The 19,469-nt window shown below is 42.6% G+C and overlaps 1 protein-coding gene across 1 annotated transcript in view; it reads left to right on the top strand.

The window, feature by feature from the left end:
• Positions 1-19,391, top strand: part of LOC110979783 (sushi, von Willebrand factor type A, EGF and pentraxin domain-containing protein 1-like) — a 28,203-nt gene extending 8,812 nt beyond the window's left edge. The window contains exons 9-32 of the mRNA XM_087132467.1: positions 315-557; positions 770-988; positions 1,845-2,140; positions 2,529-2,742; positions 3,711-3,872; positions 4,369-4,530; positions 4,956-5,117; positions 5,746-5,994; positions 7,055-7,209; positions 7,906-8,060; positions 8,399-8,529; positions 9,181-9,448; positions 9,972-10,182; positions 10,338-10,488; positions 10,658-10,867; positions 11,885-12,016; positions 12,297-12,419; positions 12,858-12,895; positions 13,730-13,828; positions 14,425-14,476; positions 14,993-15,219; positions 15,816-16,280; positions 17,222-17,387; positions 17,947-19,391. Of these exons, the coding sequence (XP_086988593.1) occupies positions 315-557; positions 770-988; positions 1,845-2,140; positions 2,529-2,742; positions 3,711-3,872; positions 4,369-4,530; positions 4,956-5,117; positions 5,746-5,994; positions 7,055-7,209; positions 7,906-8,060; positions 8,399-8,529; positions 9,181-9,448; positions 9,972-10,182; positions 10,338-10,488; positions 10,658-10,867; positions 11,885-12,016; positions 12,297-12,419; positions 12,858-12,895; positions 13,730-13,828; positions 14,425-14,476; positions 14,993-15,219; positions 15,816-16,280; positions 17,222-17,387; positions 17,947-18,146 (4,490 nt within the window). The 3' untranslated portion in view covers positions 18,147-19,391. The remainder of the gene's footprint in view (positions 1-314; positions 558-769; positions 989-1,844; positions 2,141-2,528; positions 2,743-3,710; positions 3,873-4,368; positions 4,531-4,955; positions 5,118-5,745; positions 5,995-7,054; positions 7,210-7,905; positions 8,061-8,398; positions 8,530-9,180; positions 9,449-9,971; positions 10,183-10,337; positions 10,489-10,657; positions 10,868-11,884; positions 12,017-12,296; positions 12,420-12,857; positions 12,896-13,729; positions 13,829-14,424; positions 14,477-14,992; positions 15,220-15,815; positions 16,281-17,221; positions 17,388-17,946) is intronic.
• Positions 19,392-19,469: the final 78 nt, after the last annotated feature.

The following is a 19,469-nucleotide window of genomic DNA, read 5'->3' as shown; positions in this document are numbered from 1 at the left end:
TTGGAAAAGATCCATGCCTAATTCTCTGAGGCAGACAACATCTTGAAGGATGTCGTGAAGGCTTGCCTACAGCCAGCATTCACACCCACAGATGGGCGTGTTACACCAGCCTTAGTCAAGACTTTCTAAAACAGCCTTGGTCATTCTAGAAAACGAGCAGGTTGCCACTCTCTGCCACAGTAATTCCTCCTCTATTTTCTCTTAGTTGAAATTGACGTCCTTCACTGCGTTATGTAGGTTTCCTTTCTGCACTCAGCCTGTTAGTCATTGCATCAACTAATACATTTCATTTTGGAAAATTTTAATTTGCCTAGACCGAGAGGCACCGCGAGTCATCTACTGTCCTGACAACATTGAGGTCGAGAGCAGCGAAAGACAAACAAATGTTGACTGGACAGTGCCCACCTTCAAGGACAACTCCGGGGAGCCAGTCAAATTGACATTCAACCGACCACCTGGGTCTTACTTTTCCTGGGGAGCAGCTGAGCCTATCTGGTACAGAGCCGAGGATGGAGCAGGCAACAGGGTGTTTTGTAATTTCACCGTTTCAGTGAGACGTAAGCACCTACTGTTCGGCCTATTGCAAACTGCCAAATCCTATGCCTAACAAATCATATCTAGAAAAATAAGAAATCTGAATAGGTGGATGTTTGATGGTAGGTCAGTTAGTGGCTTGGTGAGTTAATGGGTTGGTGGGTGGTTTTTATCTATCACCCCCGCCCCCCCTGCATATCTTGGAATCATCAAGTTGGTTTTCTTTTTCCTACAGAGTATCCGTGTCCCTACTTCCCTCCGCCACAAAACGGTGCATTGGCCTGCGAAACTTGGTTAGGAGGTCAGTTCTGTCGAGTGGCTTGTAATGAGAATTTTGATTTCAACCGGAAACCTGCAACAGAATACTTCTGTGACAACGTGGCCCAGTGGGCACCGTCGCCACTCTCTTTGGACAATCCCGCTGAATTTAAAGTTCCTTGGCCAGATTGTTCAGGTAAAGTAGACATTGAACATTGCTCGAAAAACATTAATCCATTTGCAATTAATCCGTGAGGTAATTATTAAGATAAAAAAAGAAATTGACTGGAGCGGGATTTGAACTTACAACTTCTGGAATACCGAACCAGTGCTCTACCAACTGAGCTATCCAGCCTTATGGTGGTGGTTCTCCCCATGTGTCAATATCTCTGTCAAGGGGTGCTAGCCAGAAGCCATTAAACTTGAAACACCATATAGCCAGGGATCACACCCCAATATCACAGCACAACCTGGGAAGTGGTGAACAGGGATCACTCGGGAAGGATTCTTCTTTCTGAACTTAAACCATGAAACAGACTATATAAGGAAACTGACGAGCTGCATTACAAACCATAAACTGTTAGAAGTTAAAAAGAATGCCAAAAATTTACTGATATTGCTGAACAAGTAATTCTTAAGGGAGTTAGAGAGAAATAGATCAAAATGTCAAATGACGTATTTGTGACTTAGGGATTCTGATTGAGATATTTTGAAGCAATGAAAGCTTGTTCAAAGTTTAATATGAGGCCGGGATTTGAACCTTCTTATTCTGTGATGCTAACTTCATTAAATATTCTGCCTTTTTTTTCCTGTTTTGGTACCACATGTATGTACTTTTGAAATGCTCTTCACAATAAGGTTCTTCTGTGATTAAATTCAAGGGACATGTGAGTATGGTTGCACATTCTCAGTCAATGAAAGAGTGTTATTCCTAAACAACTAGCACTGAAGAGGCAAAAGTGAAAAGGGGTAGCATTTCTTTTTTAAAGATAACATTAACACAGATTTATTAAAGGATATAATTGCACCCTATGTGTGATAATTTTTATTAGAAATGAGAGATCCTACGGCGGAGACAACACTTGGTGTCCAGTTCTATGTTAGCGATTGCCAGCTGGACGACGACGATAGAACGCAGATCGCTGCAGATTTTGTGGCAAGGTTCCAGGAACTCAACGATGTCATTCCCGGCTTTTGCCTGCCTGATTCGGGTTGCTCAGTGGAGAATGTCCAAGTGACATGCGGTATTAAAAACACCACTCAAGAAGGGGCTAGGCGTCGTAGGCAAGCCAACGATGCTGTCTTGCAAATAGAGTTCACTGTGGTCGTCGACACCAGCCAACAGCAGGTATGTATTGCTATCCAGAGCAAAAATAAAGACTTTTTATGTTATATCAAGTGCAAACCAGCCGGGGCGCACTGATCACGATCCAGATCTGTATCCTGACAAACATGCCCTTTAATAATGTCATCCAGTTAGCTGCCGAATGCCTGTATTATGCATGGTTGCTGATTCGTTGAAATTAGGAAGTCAACGGTTCTCTTACGTAATTGAATTAAGTATTAAATTGTACACAGACATCATAGATGCTGCTCTGAGTGTAAGTGTCTCTTATATTTTCTACTCTACCCTCACCAAATTAACTATAAACTAACTCCCAATCAAGCATAATTATATAACCATTATCAGTGTTTTATCTGCACTCATCGTGTGAGTGTTCATTCACCACTTTCAGCCCCTGAACGAGTCATCAGCAGCAGACCAGAGTGGCAGTTCCATCCAGGCACTCGGTGACATTGTGGAGGCAATGGACACTGCTGTCTCTACGGGATTACTTGAACTTCCCACGGAGGATGGTAACGTGCTGTCCCCAGTGGGGCCGGTTGGCATCCTGCGCCCAGTCACACTGTCATGTCATGATGGAGAGGTCCTCCGGAATCAGTCTTGCGGTAAGAATCACACCCTTACCAACATCATGTTCTTAACCCCAAAGGAGCTCCGATATTGTGGCAATGTTCTTCAGCAATGTCTTACAAACATTTTGACATTAATTTTTGATAGTCAAATGTACCGTTCTTGCAAACTTCCATTTTTCTAAGCCCGGTTCATCCAAAGTACCAGATATTCCCAGTTGACGTGCTCAATGCAAGTGGGCTGAAGTGTAAGGCCATGAGGACCTTAACGACAAAACTCATTGTCTTTGACTTTGCGATTCAATCTAATGAATGTTTTAACCCCTTCGCGCCTGGAATTTCTTCCCGAAAGCCGTCTCCAAGAATTCCAGCCTTGCTTTGGCCATGAAGGCCACCTGCCGAACCACAAATTCTCGGTTTGTGGCCTTGCGTGCTCTGCATGCTTTGAATTACACGGTGAAAAGACTGATTGTTCGGTGGCATGCAGCTCTACTCACGCTTCCACTTTCCCGTTGCCTCTTTTCAAAGTGGAGACTATTGTGAAGCTGGTGATTATGATGCAAATTTGGTCTTTTCATTTCTGGGCTACACACAAAGGCCAATTACCATATATACAAGAGCCAGGGTCTGCCTTCTTTCACCGTGTTCGCTCGAGCGTGGGCCGAGAATAATAGCTGAAAAGCGGGCTGAGGATCTCAATTTTAACAGCGTGTCCAGCCGCCTCCCGGTGCAAAGTGATTAACATGCAAGTCAAATTCCTTAGTGGTCAAGCATGAGACAGTTTTGCAGTTTGAACACGTGACAAAAAAAGCTGAAAAAAAGGTTCATGTAATGATCAGCTTAATTGATGCATAACACAAAAGCATTTTGTTTCTGTTTTATATGGCAGGCTGCTTAAGTGGTGTCAGTTGTGCAAATGTGTTGTACTCCAAGGAAAGACGTAAAAACAAATAAAATAACTGGTTCTCTTTTTTCATATTGCAACACCATCTTGAAATTGATAGTTGTGTGTCCAACGGGTACGTACCACGATGTTCAAGGTGGTGTTTGCCAAGACTGTAGAGTTGGATCTTACCAAAACAAAGAGGGCCAGATGACTTGCCTCCAATGTCCGTCTGGGTCCACAACCCGGCGCCCAGCCTCCAAGTATCCAGAAGATTGTAAAGGTGGGTCTGTCGTCCAAATGAATTGTTTCCCAAAGCTCCATTTCGAGTTCTATTTAACATGCCATTTGAAGGAAGGAGAATAATTAAGATAGGGGGCTCTGTTTAGGGAGGCCCTAGATTCGTTGCCCCCACCCACCCAGATCTGCCCATGAGATGGGTTCGCGAGCATTTGGCATGGGACCTAATGAGAATGCTCAACCAATTCTGTTGGAATGGCTAGTCTTCGTGCATGCACTATGCAACCTGTTGATACTTCCTGCAGTAGCCTTCCCTTCTTTGCCAGTGAGGGAGTATTTGTAGTCAGAGCAGATACTCAGCCATGTGAACCATTATGTGAACACAGGGATCCAGACAGCCATGGCTGGTGTCCATAATGAGACACAGAGGGCCTCACTTTATGATATCCATCTTATGTTCTGAGGATCTTCCAGGCTAAAACAAAGACGGTCATTAGCAGTCAAAGATTGTTGAACCTTATCTGTGCTTTTTCACATAGCACGCTGTCCAAAGGGTACCTTCTCCTCCAGTGGCCTTGTTTCCTGCATGGCATGTCCACAGGGAACCTACCAGCCAAGCGCGGGCACCACATCCTGCAAACCCTGCCCCCACGGCCTGACAACCTGGACTGAAGGTGCCATATCAGAGGATGAGTGCTCAGGTACGGAATTCATCGGACGGGATTGAACTTTTCTTGTTATTTGTTGCTAGGCCCAAACTAGTTTAACCAACCAGGGCCTGGTCAAGTATTCTGTTGGCCCTGGTCACCAGTGCTTCGTAGACCGTACTATGTCCTTAGTAGTAATACCAGAGCCAATGTCATAGCACTAGTAAGCAGCGGAGCATTTGTGTTCATGCCAAGCCATATACTGAGCCATGCTCTTGCTAGTTTGAATTAAGCTCTTCCAAAATTGAACATTGCAAGAGAAACTCTAAAACCTTACCAACTGGCTCTTGTGCTGTTATCAGGTCCTAAGCATACACCGGACACTGACAATGCCTACTGTGCCTATTGCATAATCCAGCCCGGTGGCCAACTCAAAGACATTCTGTTGACCATGGAAATAATGTCTTTTCTCTGATCAGGTGAATGCCCAATGGGCTCGTACTCTGGTACAGGCTACACACCCTGCTCCCCTTGCCCTAAGGGCACGTACCAAGAACTCATTGCCCAGACAGCCTGCGTCCCCTGCCCAGAGGGACTATACACCCACCATGAAGGAGCACATGCGCTGGGCTACTGCCAAGGTAGGCTGTATACAACACTTTGTTATTACGTCCTCCAAAACTAGAGGATGAAAGATCTATCGCACACCATAATGGGCCAATTTTGGTGTTTTTTGGCCCATCAGTGGTCAAAATATCACGAGCCTACTCTTTGTTGTAAAAGGATTCTTGTCAAATTTTTCCCTAGTCCTCCAAAATAATGAAGTTAACTTTATACTGACATTCCATGAACCACATTGGGGATAAGGATACGTAGACACAATCTGCCTTATTGTTTACAAAGGCGCATCTGACAGGTTAAAACGTCTGGCATGCCTTGAGTCACCTGCAGCTGATGTCTAAACATATTAATTCACCATGTACATGTGCACACAAAGTCTGAGAAAGTTGTGGAGGCAGACCGTGTGCCGAACTTAAAATTGGACGCCGTGCATGGCCTTTTGTGGTGGAAAATATCAATCCATTGGCGCAGTGTTGGAGTGTTGGAAATATGAGGTTACCGTCAGATTTATATCATACAAATTCTGTCAAAGTGACTCTTGCTGACCAGTATTTATGGAGTTTGGCTGGGAAAAGGATTCACAGCTTGGAAAAACTTGGGCATGGATGGTGATGATGGTAACGACAGGGAGTGCTGTTTTGTGCACAGAGATCAACGAGTGCGAATCTCAGCCCTGCATGCATGGGGCACTGTGCACCGATCTGCCCCGGGGCTACCGGTGTGTCTGCCCGCCGGGCTTCACCGGTCCCAACTGCCAGTTGAACATCAACGACTGCAACCACGATCTGTGTCTGAACAATGCGACCTGCGTGGATCAGGTAGCAGGCTATCGCTGCGAGTGTACAACAGGCTACGAGGGAGAGCACTGCCAAATTGACGTGGATGAGTGCCAGTCAAGTAAATATACCTTTATGTCATTAAGTCCAGTTCCCAGACCAAACAATGGCAACTATTTTGAGAGATCTTCAAATCCTGTTGTCACCATTGTGACTAAACTGGAAGAATTGTTCCTGTTTCCGAAACTAGCGTAAAATTTCTGAACCTGGAAGAAAATTTGTTAACATATTGCATTATTCTTCACATACTGTCATATTTGCAAAAAATGCACATATTTAATCGACCATCTTTGCAGTTTTCTCACATGTGGGCAAGTTTGTTTAAGGACCACTAATTAACTAGTGGTTGGTTCGTGATGTACATGTATGTAGTGCATGCATGTGCGGTGAAGATGACCTGCGAACGACTGTAGTCAACCATTGTCAGGTCATTATGCCAAAGGGGAGAAAGATGGCCACAGTGTGGGGAAAGTTGCAACAATAAAAGTGAAAACGATCGTTCACCAGTGACATACTGTTTTTCCAGCATGTTTCATGTAACTGACTGGTCCTCTTTGCACTGCGCTATTGTAAACAGTTTATGGCAACCAATGACGCCACCAACCTCGGTAGGCTGGTCACGAATAGTTGACTAGTTTAGTCCAACCACCATCAACTGACGTGAGTTCGATGTGAGATAGTTGAACTATGGTTAATTGTGGTCCTTGATCGAACTTGTCCTGTGTAGCAAACATTCCTCAAGATTATTTCCTTTGTTTTGCATATTCATCACCATCTTTAAATAAAGGAGACAGTTTCAAAAGAAAAGGATGTGTGTGCTGCATCTAAAAATAGAAGGGGTATCTAAAACATAATGTTATACTTTATTTTAAATTACAACGGCTACTTGCCATCAATATTATAGGGGAACTAACCTAAGTGCTCTTACACATTTCACTCATCCTTGTCTAACCAGGTACCTAGATAGAACATTTTTAACAGAGATCGGACACACTTTGATATTAGTTTTTGTCATTCAAGGGAAGCCTGAATGTTTTAATGTTTTATGATTCCATCCAAAAAAGCAAGTTGAACCATAAAGTAAAACCTTTATGTCTCCTTGTGATCGTCTTTTTTGGTAGATCCGTGCAGTAACAACGCTGTTTGCTTCGATGGTCCAAACTCCTATAGCTGTGAGTGTGCACCTGGATTTACAGGGGAATTTTGCGAAGTGAATTTCTTTGACTGTGCATCCGATCCCTGCCAGAACGACGGGACATGCGTAGATCTGGCTCAGGTAAAGGCACGACAAACGCTTGTTAGAATGATGTTGCCATATTTGATGGAATGGTCATCTTCATGTGTGGTTGCTTTTTACGGCTGGGACTGAATTTTGTCTGGAGACCAAAGTCTAGGTCTTCAGCATTTGCAAATATGAAAGTGATCGTTCACAACACAGGCTGTTTTGGCTCAAAAGATTTTTCATACACAGCCACTAGAGCTGTGTAAGTGGGGGATATGCAACGCGAAACCAGCTGGTGCGTCCATGTTATGCACAGACCTATGGAAAACTCAACATTTAGTACAATTATTTCAATATCTGGGTCTGCGTCATCAAAGCCGATACGCCAGAAACCAAAAGGCATTTGGTTTTACTCCGTGCAAACAGCAAAAACATGTGCATCTATGTGCTGCAGAGGAATTTGGATGAGGCTGTTTCATGCATCATACTAATGACAGGAAACTGGCCGTATGTTATTTGCAAACGCTGTGCCTGCACAGTGCACGTAGAGTACAGTATTCAGAATTTATTCTATCTCATTTTATTAATGTTCTTTTAAATACGCACACCAATTCAAAAGGATGACATCAGAGTTCCTCCGCAGAGAGAAATGAGGAGTTAACACTCAAGTAATGCTGCTCTATGGGCACAGCTTGACATTATGAATTATCAAGCTCTTATATGTTCTCCCCCCCCCAATCTGTGCGGCAGAATTACACCTGCTGTTGTAAGCCAGGCTACAGGGGGCGCCACTGCGAGATCCTGGTGGACCACTGCCTGTCAGATCCCTGCTTGAATGGTGGCACCTGCGAGGCCAGCTTCAACTCCATGACCTGCCTGTGCTTGCCTGGATACGCAGGAGAGAGGTGAGTCCGATCTGAGTTGAAAAACGGTTGTGCAAATGTGAATCCATTTTCCCATTCTGCTTTTAATACACAACTGAATGTTAATGATTTTGATGAATTCAAACAGGTTCACTCTGCAAAATTTTGAGCCCAGTCTGAGTCCAAGTAATTGGACTAGGTGGGGCCCCAACAAAACTCTTGTTGACTACGGCCTGCAGAGCACATATTCAAAGCCTGGCCAAGTGAAAACAAAAGCCACCAATTCCACCAACTGAAACAGAACAAATATATTACTGTGTCTTTATTTCAAGGTTGAAGGAGACTGATTGCAAAGACAATATTTATTTTGAAAACTTTAGATGCGAACAGGAGTTGAACGAGTGCGAGTTACAGAACGTGGTTTGCCAACACGGAGGGAAATGCATAGACATTGTCAATGGCTTCCGTTGCAGTTGCACTCCTCGTTACTCTGGCGAGTACTGCGAAACAGGTGAGCCGTATATCTAAGGGACAAATTGTTGACTCTCCCAGGCCGATAACCCCCATTTGTTTCCAAATAAAACACAACAGTCAGATGTGCAAAGAATTCCGAATAGTTTGATTAACACATCCCTATATATGGCAGCAAAAAAGAACGGTGCCTCAAAGCATGAGGAGTTGTTATCAATGCCTGCAGTTAATGTCCCTATATCCCTAAAAGACAAGATGAAACCGCGCCCCCCCATGGACGTTTCCTCCCAATTTCAAGAATGGCTCCTGGTTTTATTAGCTGCATAGGTGTGATGGGTAAGCTCCCAGACATCTGAAAGTGTCTCTTCAAAGCCAATGATAACTTTTACTCCTGTGGGTGCAGTCACACAGGTTGAGATACCACATATCAAATTTGCTCACAGACAATTTTGTCTAGATTTCACCTTGGCTGTCACTTCTGACTGGTCAATGGGAACAGTTTTCCAAAATATCAACTGCCAGCACTTAGGCATAGATTGCTCCTAGAAGTTGGTTAAACTGTATTAGACTTTAAAGTTAAACTTTATTCGGTGGACCAATGTTGTTGGACATCTTTGTCACCATTTTTTTTCTCATTAAGATGTTTGCCATTATTGTAACTTTCACTGATCTCGGGAATTTACATTTCCAGCTCTATCAGGCGACTTTGACCTCCTGTTCCCCACGGCCAGCACATCAGATTACGTGATGCTGCAAGGTACCATGCCAGGCCTCAATGCTCTGACCCTGGCCTTCTGGATGCGGACCACGGACACGGCGAACGCCGGTACTCCGCTGTCATATGCGACGCGTGAGGCCGACGGCACAGTGCAAGACAATGCCTTCACTGTCACTGACTACAACAGCTTGGCTTTCATCATCAACGGGGAGTTCACGTACACGGATGAGAAACTCAATATGTAAGAGGCAGATCGAAGTTACATTGTCTTTGATTTGGGCCTGACACCCGAAAAAATTTCAAATTGAAATGTTCAGTTTTCAACATATTTTAAACACTGTGTAACAAAACATTCAGGCCAGTAGCCCGTGAACAAAGAAAGTTTGAGTGGATATTTCCTGAGTTTAGCATAATTGAATGAATATTCCATTGTATTAATTACAGTGAATATCCTTTTTACATTTTTCACTCGAAACACATTTTTCGTTAATAAAATTGGTTAGATTGATTTTTGGGTGGGTAGAAAAAATACACTCCAATTTTCTTCCATGAGGCAAATACGCATTGTTTGTCAGTATTTATTTGTTCACTTGGTTGTTCCTGTCTAGCACGGTATGACCACGCTTGGCCTCAGTGGGACGATATTTATAGAACTAGTAAAAACACCAACATTACTGTAGTTACTGTAAAAAAGATTTTCCCCACACTCTGCACTTGACTTGAATGCATATTTCAACAAGATGAACATTTTTTCTTAATTGTAGCGATTCCAACTGGCGTCACGTTGCCATCACTTGGGCCAGCTTAGACGGCCGCTGGGCCTTTTATGTAGACGGGACTGTCAGACGGTCTGGTTACGACTTCAAGACTGGTTCCTTTATACGGGGATCGGGTGTGCTGGTCCTTGGACAGGAACAAGACAGCTACGGGGGTTCCTTCACCCAAACCCAGGCCTTTGTAGGGGATTTAAGTCAGGTACTAAGGAATAGTTTGGACTTTTTAACTTTTGTAAGCATGCTCTGTTTACGTTTGGATTTGTTATGTTTTTAAAACTGGTAATCTTTTTTAAGGATACAGTTTTCGGAGGTGCTGCTTGTGAGTCAATATTAAAACAATTTCTTTTGGTGCAGATGAACATGTGGGACTACGCCATGACACCCGATGAGATAACAACAGTGTACTCGTCCTGCGCGGTGTCAGGTAACGTGCTTGGCTGGTCACAGGTTGCTTCCAGTATCCATGGTGATGTCTCCCTCGTTAGGAGTTCACAGCTTTGTCCAAGTATGTAGACATTTCACATTTTTTACCTGTTTTTTTAATTTAAATATTGACACCCCATCATTTCTTGTCCTAGTTGCTGATATTCTCGCTCAGTGCATTGACAAGTTTTTAACTCTCTTTCAAGATGTGATGGACTGAACAAAAATTGTGTTTGACTTCGTTTTTGCAGAAATAAATAACTGTCAACCATCAACATGTCTGAACGGTGCCACGTGTACTGATCTGATTGGCTCCTACCAATGCCACTGCGCTATCGGTTACCAAGGCACAAGTTGCGAGCTCCTGAGCACTTCCTGCACCCCTCAAACATGTCTTAATGGCGGGAGTTGTCATAGCAATGGGTCCTTGTTGTTCTGCATGTGTGCTCCAGGTTATTCAGGTGAGAACCAGCATGAATAATTATTCCGAATTACATTCCTTGTGATACACGTCTGAACTGACCAAACCAGAAATGTAAAATAATGACCCTTGTGATTGTCTTTTTTTGTGTGTTCATCTTAAAGAGGTCTTTACAAATACATTTTCTAAGAGTCACTTTTTATGTGGCAGAGTTTAACATCCTTTTTGGTTGAATGTATTGACATCTGAAATTGTCCAAGCTTTTCCAGACAACAGAGGGCGGTGCTGCTATATGTGATTTCATTCAGGGAAGACAGTTCAGATGACGTGTGTTGCCACATTCCATGCCATGATCCACTGTTAAAAAACATTCTTGTGAAAGGGTTTCTTGTAGCTGTATTGCTGTATACCTGCGTAACAAAACAACACCAAAGAAAAGGAAATATGAGACAACAAAATATCAATGTTTTAGCAGTTTTTATGCGAAGCTTGCTCAAAGATAAGGAAATTCATACAAGCATAAAACCCAAGTACTTTTAAACTATTAACCCCTTACTGCTGGGTTTAATTTGAAGTTGCATGACATAAAACCGAGGGATTTCCAAGAGTTTCTTTTGTTCCTGAAACTGGCACAGTGCGCGGCTGGCGTCTTATTAATGTGGGCCAGATTAGCATGCAGCGGTATTGTATTGCTCATCGTTGGAGCCCTGGTGGTAATCCGCTCGCGCTGAATGCCACAAACAGTGGTATAATCATTCAAAACAATGACGGATTTCCTCTGCTATTGACAACTGAGAAAATGTTGGCAATTCCCAGCAGCTCGGTCCTTTGTTTCAAGTACGGTCTTTTCTCATAAGGCCCAGCTCTTTTGTCAGATTTCAGGCTCCCCAGCTTCGTGTATAAAGCTTATGTGCCCGAAACCGGGCACCCTGGCAGGAAGTGGTCAGAGCAAGAATCGAAAAGAAGTTTCCTGGAGACACAAAGGTGCATTTTCCAGGGTTACACTATAAAATGTATTGCTTAGACCCCTAAATGTTGCATCTCTGTCTGTGTTCAGGAGAGAGATGTGAGCAGCAGGACCTATGCCCGTCATCAGTCACATGCTTGAATGGTGGTGTCTGTGTTAATGATGGCTCTATCCCAAAATGCAATTGTGCTCCTGGTTTTACTGGTCGTGTTTGTGAATATGGTAAGGAGATGTTTTATTTGTATATTTTTTGAATGATTACACTTCTCTTATGACACTGTACACTACTCATTGATGTACTTAAACTCCAAAAGAAATGACCGTTTTGAGAGCCTGTTTCACCACGCAGATTGTGTTCAACCATGGGCCCACTTTAATCATTTTATCAAACTGGAACTTTTCTTAGATTTTTCAATATTCTCCAATAAACACAGACTGGTTTCAGTTCTTTGGTTGCTGGCATTTGATGATTTTTCTTTCCTTCTTTGCTCCTTTTGATCAGACATAAATGAATGCGCATCTGACAACGGCGGCTGCACGCACAACTGCCTCAACACGCTGGGTTCCTTCTACTGCAGTTGCTCCAGTGGCTTTGCGTTGCAGCCAGACGGCCGATTGTGCTTCGGTAAGCAAAAAGCAACATCCCTCCCCAACTGTTTCAATGTGAGCACTGCTGCAAGATTGCTAGAGTGCTTGAATCATATTCTGGTTGCCAGTCATGTTTAGTGTTATGTCCTTACTGATTTAAAGGTAGGCATCATTAAGATCTTGCATAGGGCTTGTGTAATATTTGGATGTCCAGCTCCGTCCACTACTTCAATCTCATGCTCTTTTTCACTGACCGAAGTGCCAAAGTGGCACTCTAAATCTGTCAGTTAAAACTCTCAAATTTGATGCAAGTTTGATTTTTGTGCCCTTCACCCAAGCATGAGCCCCTGCATATATCTCACCAGCTCCTGCATATGAATACACAGGGCTTACAAAGGGTTAGGACTTGGTTAAAATGTGTAACGAATCGTGCAGGAAAGCTACCAAACTCAGTGTTCTCTCTCATGATTTCCAGATGCTTCCTACTGCACACACGAAGGGAGGTTTCACCTGGTAAGTACATTTCAGCAACTGAAATCCTGAAATTCTCATGAAGAAAAAAATATGTCAGTAATTCTACCTCAGTCCTGTGCAACCCTAAAAGAACACTTGATATTGTTTTCATTTCTTAGTATAAACCTAAGCACACCTGTGGTTAATGAATGTACAGCGTTTCAACTGAATTGGTCAGAAGGTGTTGTGATTATGGTCATTAATATTTGTCACCCCTTTTCTAAATCACAATTATTCACTCCTGTGTGCAAGAAATGACGAAAATTCAGATTTTTTGACACAATGCATGCACTTTTTGAAGTCTGCAAAAAACTGATTGATATATCAGCTGGTGTATTGATTTAACAGTTACATTTTTCTATTCAATTGATCAAAAATCATTCTGTGGATAAAGGCATCCAATCAGAACAGGCTAGAAAATGACAGAAAACTTCTTAAACCAAAAGCCCCCATTTCAAAATTATTACAAGAAATTCCACAGTTGTTGAATAAAGAGAAAGGCTGACATTATTTAGTTGAAGTGTTGAAATGAATGACATACATTGTAAAGATGCTTTTAGTGAAAAAATGTCCATTTGATTATCGTAAGATTTGATTAAACCTTGCATTAAAAAAATGGCTGTTTGATCAATCGAAACCATAATGAATTGAAAAAAAAAACTAAATAATTGTAACATTGTAGGCTTGAATATTTTGCAAAACTGGTGAATAAATGCACTTAGACTTTACTTCTCAACATGCACAGCACATGTTTAGGGACAGATTCTGCCCAGCTCTTGCTTTCCATTTTACGACCTTGACTGGAGCAACGTTTCATTTTCTTTGATTGTCCAGGCAAACGATGTGTGGGATTTCAAGTGTTCCACTTGTCGCTGTGTGCAAGGTGTCCCAGTGTGCCAAATCAAGATGTGCCCCGCACTCAAGTGCAGTAAGGTATGTCACCTGCTTATTGAGATGAAGCCAATGTAATTATGAAAACTGTTCAGAATATTCCAACAATTTCTTTATTAACCAGTAGTGAAGACAAAGGAATGGGGTATGGGCATCGCCAGGAATTTACGATGGAGGGAATAAAGCTCTCATCGGCATAAAAGATCAATTTCTAGGTACATGTATACTCAAAGAAATCAATGATTTTCATTCCGTTTGTCTCCCCTTTATTGATTTAATTTTTTTTTTATTCTGTTATTTGTTTCTGCTTCCTTTTTATAAATTTTTCAGTTGTACTTAAGAGGCAAGCATCCCCCCACCCACTGACACCCACTGCAGGGGAAAGGCTGTAGCACTTTAACCGTTGTGCTAAAGGCACACTAAAAGAGTGTGTTGACAGGACCATCTGGTCTGGTCTTAATAGCTGCTCATGAAAAGCAAACTAGAAACAGGCTCGGCTTGCTCTCTGCTATCGAAGTAGTGCTGGACAGTCAGTGACTAAGAAGGAAAGTCTTGAGCTCTACCATATTAACACGGAAGCTCGTCAGATCAAAATCACCTTGCCATTTGATTCATTTCTTGCCCTAATTACAATACAGGATGAGTACGAGTATAAAGCGCCAGGAGCTTGCTGTCCACAGTGCCTGCCAGGTCAGTTCATCAGAGATGAAAAATGCACCTGTACTTTTCATTATATTGCATGTGATGACTTTATGTGTTTGTAATATTGTATGTGATGGATTGTAATGTATGGATTACCGTCAAGAAAGTTGCGGATTTTATCACTGTGAGGGACTCACTGATAAACGTGCCTGATTAGGAATGCCCATTCTTGTACGGTCCCCTCGACTCTAAAAGGAGCAGAATAACCCGGCCATTTTTTTCCAGTATCATTATAATTCCAATATCATTATAATTTTCACCACACCTGGTCTTCAGGAGCTCTTCTAGTAATGTCCTGCAATCATTTTGGCATTCATTTTGTGCAGACCAGTCATTACGTTCTCATGGATCGCCTATTTCTCTGCGCCGAGTCTGCCAAAAATGTCGTCATTTCCTACTGACATGCTCAATTCAAGGAGGATGACACGATTGAGGCCGTGAACTTCAAATGACCACAACAAACCCTAACGTCAGTAACTTGATTAAATTTTTTTTTTAAATCAGCCTCTAAGAACTGTACCATTACGCGAGATGGCGGGCACATCACCTATGACTTCAACCGGTACGAGCACCATGGCAACTGCCGCTACGTGCTGAGCCAGGACTGCACAGGGAGCCAGTTCAGCGTGGAGGTGCAGTACGAGGCCACCAAGAAGAAGATCAAGAAGTGGGCTGTGTGGCTGCGATTGGATTGTGTGGAGGTGGAGATTGCCTATGATGGCTCAGTCAAGGTGTGCAATGGGACACCGTGGAGGCGTCTCTGTCTCCATCTCTAGCTTTAAATTTGTTTTAAATGTTTGCCCTTGTATTTCACCACAGTTTTCTAGAAGGATAACTTTTGTAAACGCAGCCTGAAAACTCAACTCTTGAGAAAATATATATTCTAAACTTTTGTGAAATTTTTGAAAATCTACTGTCTAATGCCTGAGAAATTGACTTGGCCGAATTGTCATCAGACAGCATTGTCCATTTTACTCAAAAACAGAAATTTGAAAAAGTTATGATTTTGAGTGAAATTTTACCCCCCTTAAAATGGTGACAAATGTATGAACATTCCACAAGCATTGACCTCAGATGTGGCACAATTAGTGTGTCTAGCAGGAGACGAAGCGAGCTGAAATGTCTCAGCTTTGGGGACTGAATCTTTTAAAACGGAAGGCCAACTAGAATGGCCCTTCAGACAAGATGTTTGAGCATTTTAACAAGGTGGGTTGTCAATCAGAATGAGATTTATAGATACTGACAAAATCTGTTCAGTATGCCAAGATCTTATTGTACATGTGGAAGCAGCCTGAAGGGTATTCAATTTTGGAAACATTTGGGTCAGGTTACTGGTGTTCCGGTGGAACTGCCATACCTCCATGCCGAGCCAATGAATGTCATGATCGCTCAGACCAACTCGTCAGGTGTGGACGGCATCGCTGGGAGCAGCATCGAGATCCAGACAGACCGCGGCGTGATCGTCAGCTGGTCCCAGCTGGGCGCCATACAGGTCACAGCGCCTGGCACGTACGCCGGCCAGCTCTGCGGCCTTTGTGGCAACATGAACGGCAACCGGAAGGACGACCGCACCACGAGGCAGTTCCTGCCGGCGCGCTCCGCCCGGGAGTTCACCCACAGCTGGAAGGTGGACGGCTACCGCTACTGCACCGTGCCCAAGGTCAGGAGTAAGAGCCGGCTGGCCTTTGGCGCCATCTCCACCGACAGACTGGCGGCCTGTGCGGGGCTCAACTTCAATTTCCTGAGGGACATCAGGAAGAAGTGCAGCATCTTCAGGCGCAGATCATTCCAGGTGAGAACTTTCACCATTTGAGGCGGATAATTGTGTTACCGTGCTGCGATTGCATGTGTCATAACACATACAGGTGATGTTTGTGCATGTCGAGGCAAATTCTGCATGTCGTATCACATGACATCTGCCCTCCTTCCCAAACTTGAGTTTGTACACACAAACACACACCTTTTGAGGTTGAGCATCTATGGAGCTCTCAAACAGCCCTGGGCCACAGCCAGCAAATATCGCTCCACATCATAGTCATGAAGTAATGAAAAACGCAATGCAAACCGTAAGAAATGCCTCATAAATCTTGAACAAAATACCACCAAGGGTCAGCATTCTTACAATCCAACTTTGTATGGGACTGTTGTCATTTGAAAAAGTTTGTATTCTGGCCGATAATAATATCATACCCTTGATAAGTTACATACAGAAATTACAAAACTTTGCTACCCCCCCCAAAAAAAGTTCCCCTTCACCTCCTCCGCCTAAAAAGTGGTTCTTGATCTGCCCATGTGAGGGTGTTGTTGCACAATTTCAGGAAGATATTTCATTTGGTATTTTTTTAATTGAAATTGGTATTCAGGAATAGAAGTGCAGCCTGAAAAAGTCAGGGAATTTTGTAAAAATAACTAGCCATGGAAAAGTCATGGAAGTTTTCAAACACTGTGTGTGATTTCTATTATCAGAAACAAGTGCATAAAATGCGGGATTTTTATTCCCAACTTTAAAAGTCAGAATAATCCAAGAAATTGCATTATTGGGTCATTGGGTCATGGGAAAAGTCACAGAATTTAATTGTCCTTTAGGTGCAGGAACCTTGGAAAATGTTAACGCTAAATATTTGTGGCAACAGTACCGTGTACTTGAACAACAAAGCTGTAACAAACAAGAGGTATAGTTCAACTCAGTAGTATCTGTCGATATTTGAAAGGCCCATCTTGCTTTCAACCCAGATATGTCACCCGGTGGTCAGCCCCACCAGATACTTCGAATGGTGCATGCAGGATTCCTGCAGCTGTAGCTCCAACGAACCCTGCCACTGTGAAGCTATCACGGCCTACATGTACGAATGCCAGCGCAACAACGTCCCCATCCAGTGGACCTCAAATAACGCATGCAGTGAGTTCAACTTGCAACCTGCATTCAAAAAATTATTCCCAAACAGTCAAAATATAATCAGATCGCTGCATTTCTGCTGAACAGATATTTAACCAGAAGTCTGTTTACCTTTGAAATCTAGAAGTTTCATATTCTTTAATCAGTTAAAATAGTTTGGCCACATTCAGAAATAGTTCGTAATGGAGTAAATAAACAATGCTTTTATCATCTACTTTTCACATGATCCCCCAGACACTGCATTTCAATTGATTTGTTGTTCACCTTTTTGCCTCTATGAGCTTTTCAGTTGAGCCCCTAAATTCACTGATCTGAGAGGTCTGAACCTCACCTTCATAAGCCCCTGACATGTTGAGAGTTTGGCCCCTTCAATCATAAAAGTTACGATATTAATGAAGTTTTGCCTATTGTGGCATTCTAGAATGCTGAGAACGATGTAAAACAGTTAAAAAAGAAGCCCAAAATCATCGTAGGTCCCATTTTGACATGCTCATCCCTTTCATGAAAACATTTATAATGTCCCCCCCCCCAAAAAAATCTGTCTCTCTGTGTTTCTTCTCAGGCATCCGATGCCCCGAGGGGATGATCTACGACCATTGTGGCCCCGCCTGCCTCCCGACATGCGAGGACCCCGAGCCCCGTGGGCCTGCCTGCCAGACTTCATCCTGCACACCACGCTGTCAGTGCCCTGCAGGCACCGTACTCCACCAGGACAGCTGCATCCTGCCCCGATACTGCCCCGCTTTGTCCAAAGAACACTGAAGAATGGCCACGAGGCCACCTGCTTCCACATGAGTTGAAAAGAACTGCTCATGCTTGATAATCAAGTAGCATTGTCTTTTAAATAATTTTGTACAAAATCTGACCGAAAAGTTGATCATTAAAAGCCTTCACTGACTTATCGTTTTGCGTGTTATTTATGCATAGCACTTTGTGACTTTCATGTCTGATTATATGCTGAGATGGACTTTAAAATTGGATGGAAACCTTTCGTTTCTCATATGTTGATCTGAATAATTCACTTGGAGTGTAGCTATAGTCAGTTTCTTCTCACCTTTACAATACCACTGCCCAAGACATACTGTGTCTAATGAGTGGGCTTAGGGCTAGCTTTGCATGATCAACTCATTTATGCATGAAAACTTTGGGGGTGGGGCATCAACGACGGCATATTTGGGGAAGGGGGTGTAAGCAGTTGGGATGAACTCTGGACGAGTTAGCTGTGTGTATCTGTCAATATTTCATTCGTCACTCTGGCATTTTTGAATATTTTTAAGAAAACAACTTCTGTTTTGAAGGTTATGTTCCAGCCAAATAGTTTGCTTGGGGTTTTGTACATTTTCAGATTGGACTGAGATACAGGTGCAAAGGAAGCACTTCTCATATCAGCAGACCAGAAGTCTATGTTATTTCATTTTGTGTTCATTTCCTTGCAGCAAATTTGAATGAATATTAAAACTGTATATGTACAGCCGTACACAAAAACAAGTACAAAGTGAATTTAAAAATTGAAATGCTGAAGCTTTTATAAAGATGGCTTTAAACATGGATGTACTTTATGCATCAGTTTAAAGTAAAGTAAGGCTCCTTTTTGCAGCTGTTTGTATCTAATGAAACCCGTATGAATCAGACAAGGTATATCTGTGCGTGAAATTTACCAAGAAATATTGCTCACACAAAGAAAATAATATCTGAATCTTAAAGGTTTTTTTCACTTTTTATTATAATTTATTTGTTTCTATTAAAGACATATCAAAATTATATGTGGACATCACTAATTTTTCCCGGCTGTGGTATATCATGCTATCGGAAAGCGACATGTCCTCAAGAGTCGAATTTTAGCAGGAAAAATTTCGAAGCAGTTACTAAGAATAGACAATTTTTCAGACCATTACCATAGGGTTTGTGGTTGTCAAGTAATGTCTGTATATGGAAATCTTTCCAAGAAAAATTCTCCTTGTACAGACTGAAATTGAATAAAAATAAAAAGAATTGGCAATTATCAAACATGTTTTTGCCTTATTATTTTGGAAGATCTGGTCATACAATTGAAAACTAACCGAAGCTTCCAAAGGCACAGCGTGA

Source organism: Acanthaster planci, linkage group LG02, assembly GCF_054643075.1.
Source record: "Acanthaster planci isolate LZ-2023a linkage group LG02, COTS_SCS, whole genome shotgun sequence".
Taxonomy (NCBI): Eukaryota; Metazoa; Echinodermata; class Asteroidea; order Valvatida; family Acanthasteridae; genus Acanthaster; species Acanthaster planci.
The sequence above is the reverse complement of the archived record's forward strand: the minus strand, read 5'-3'. Positions and strand labels throughout refer to the sequence as shown.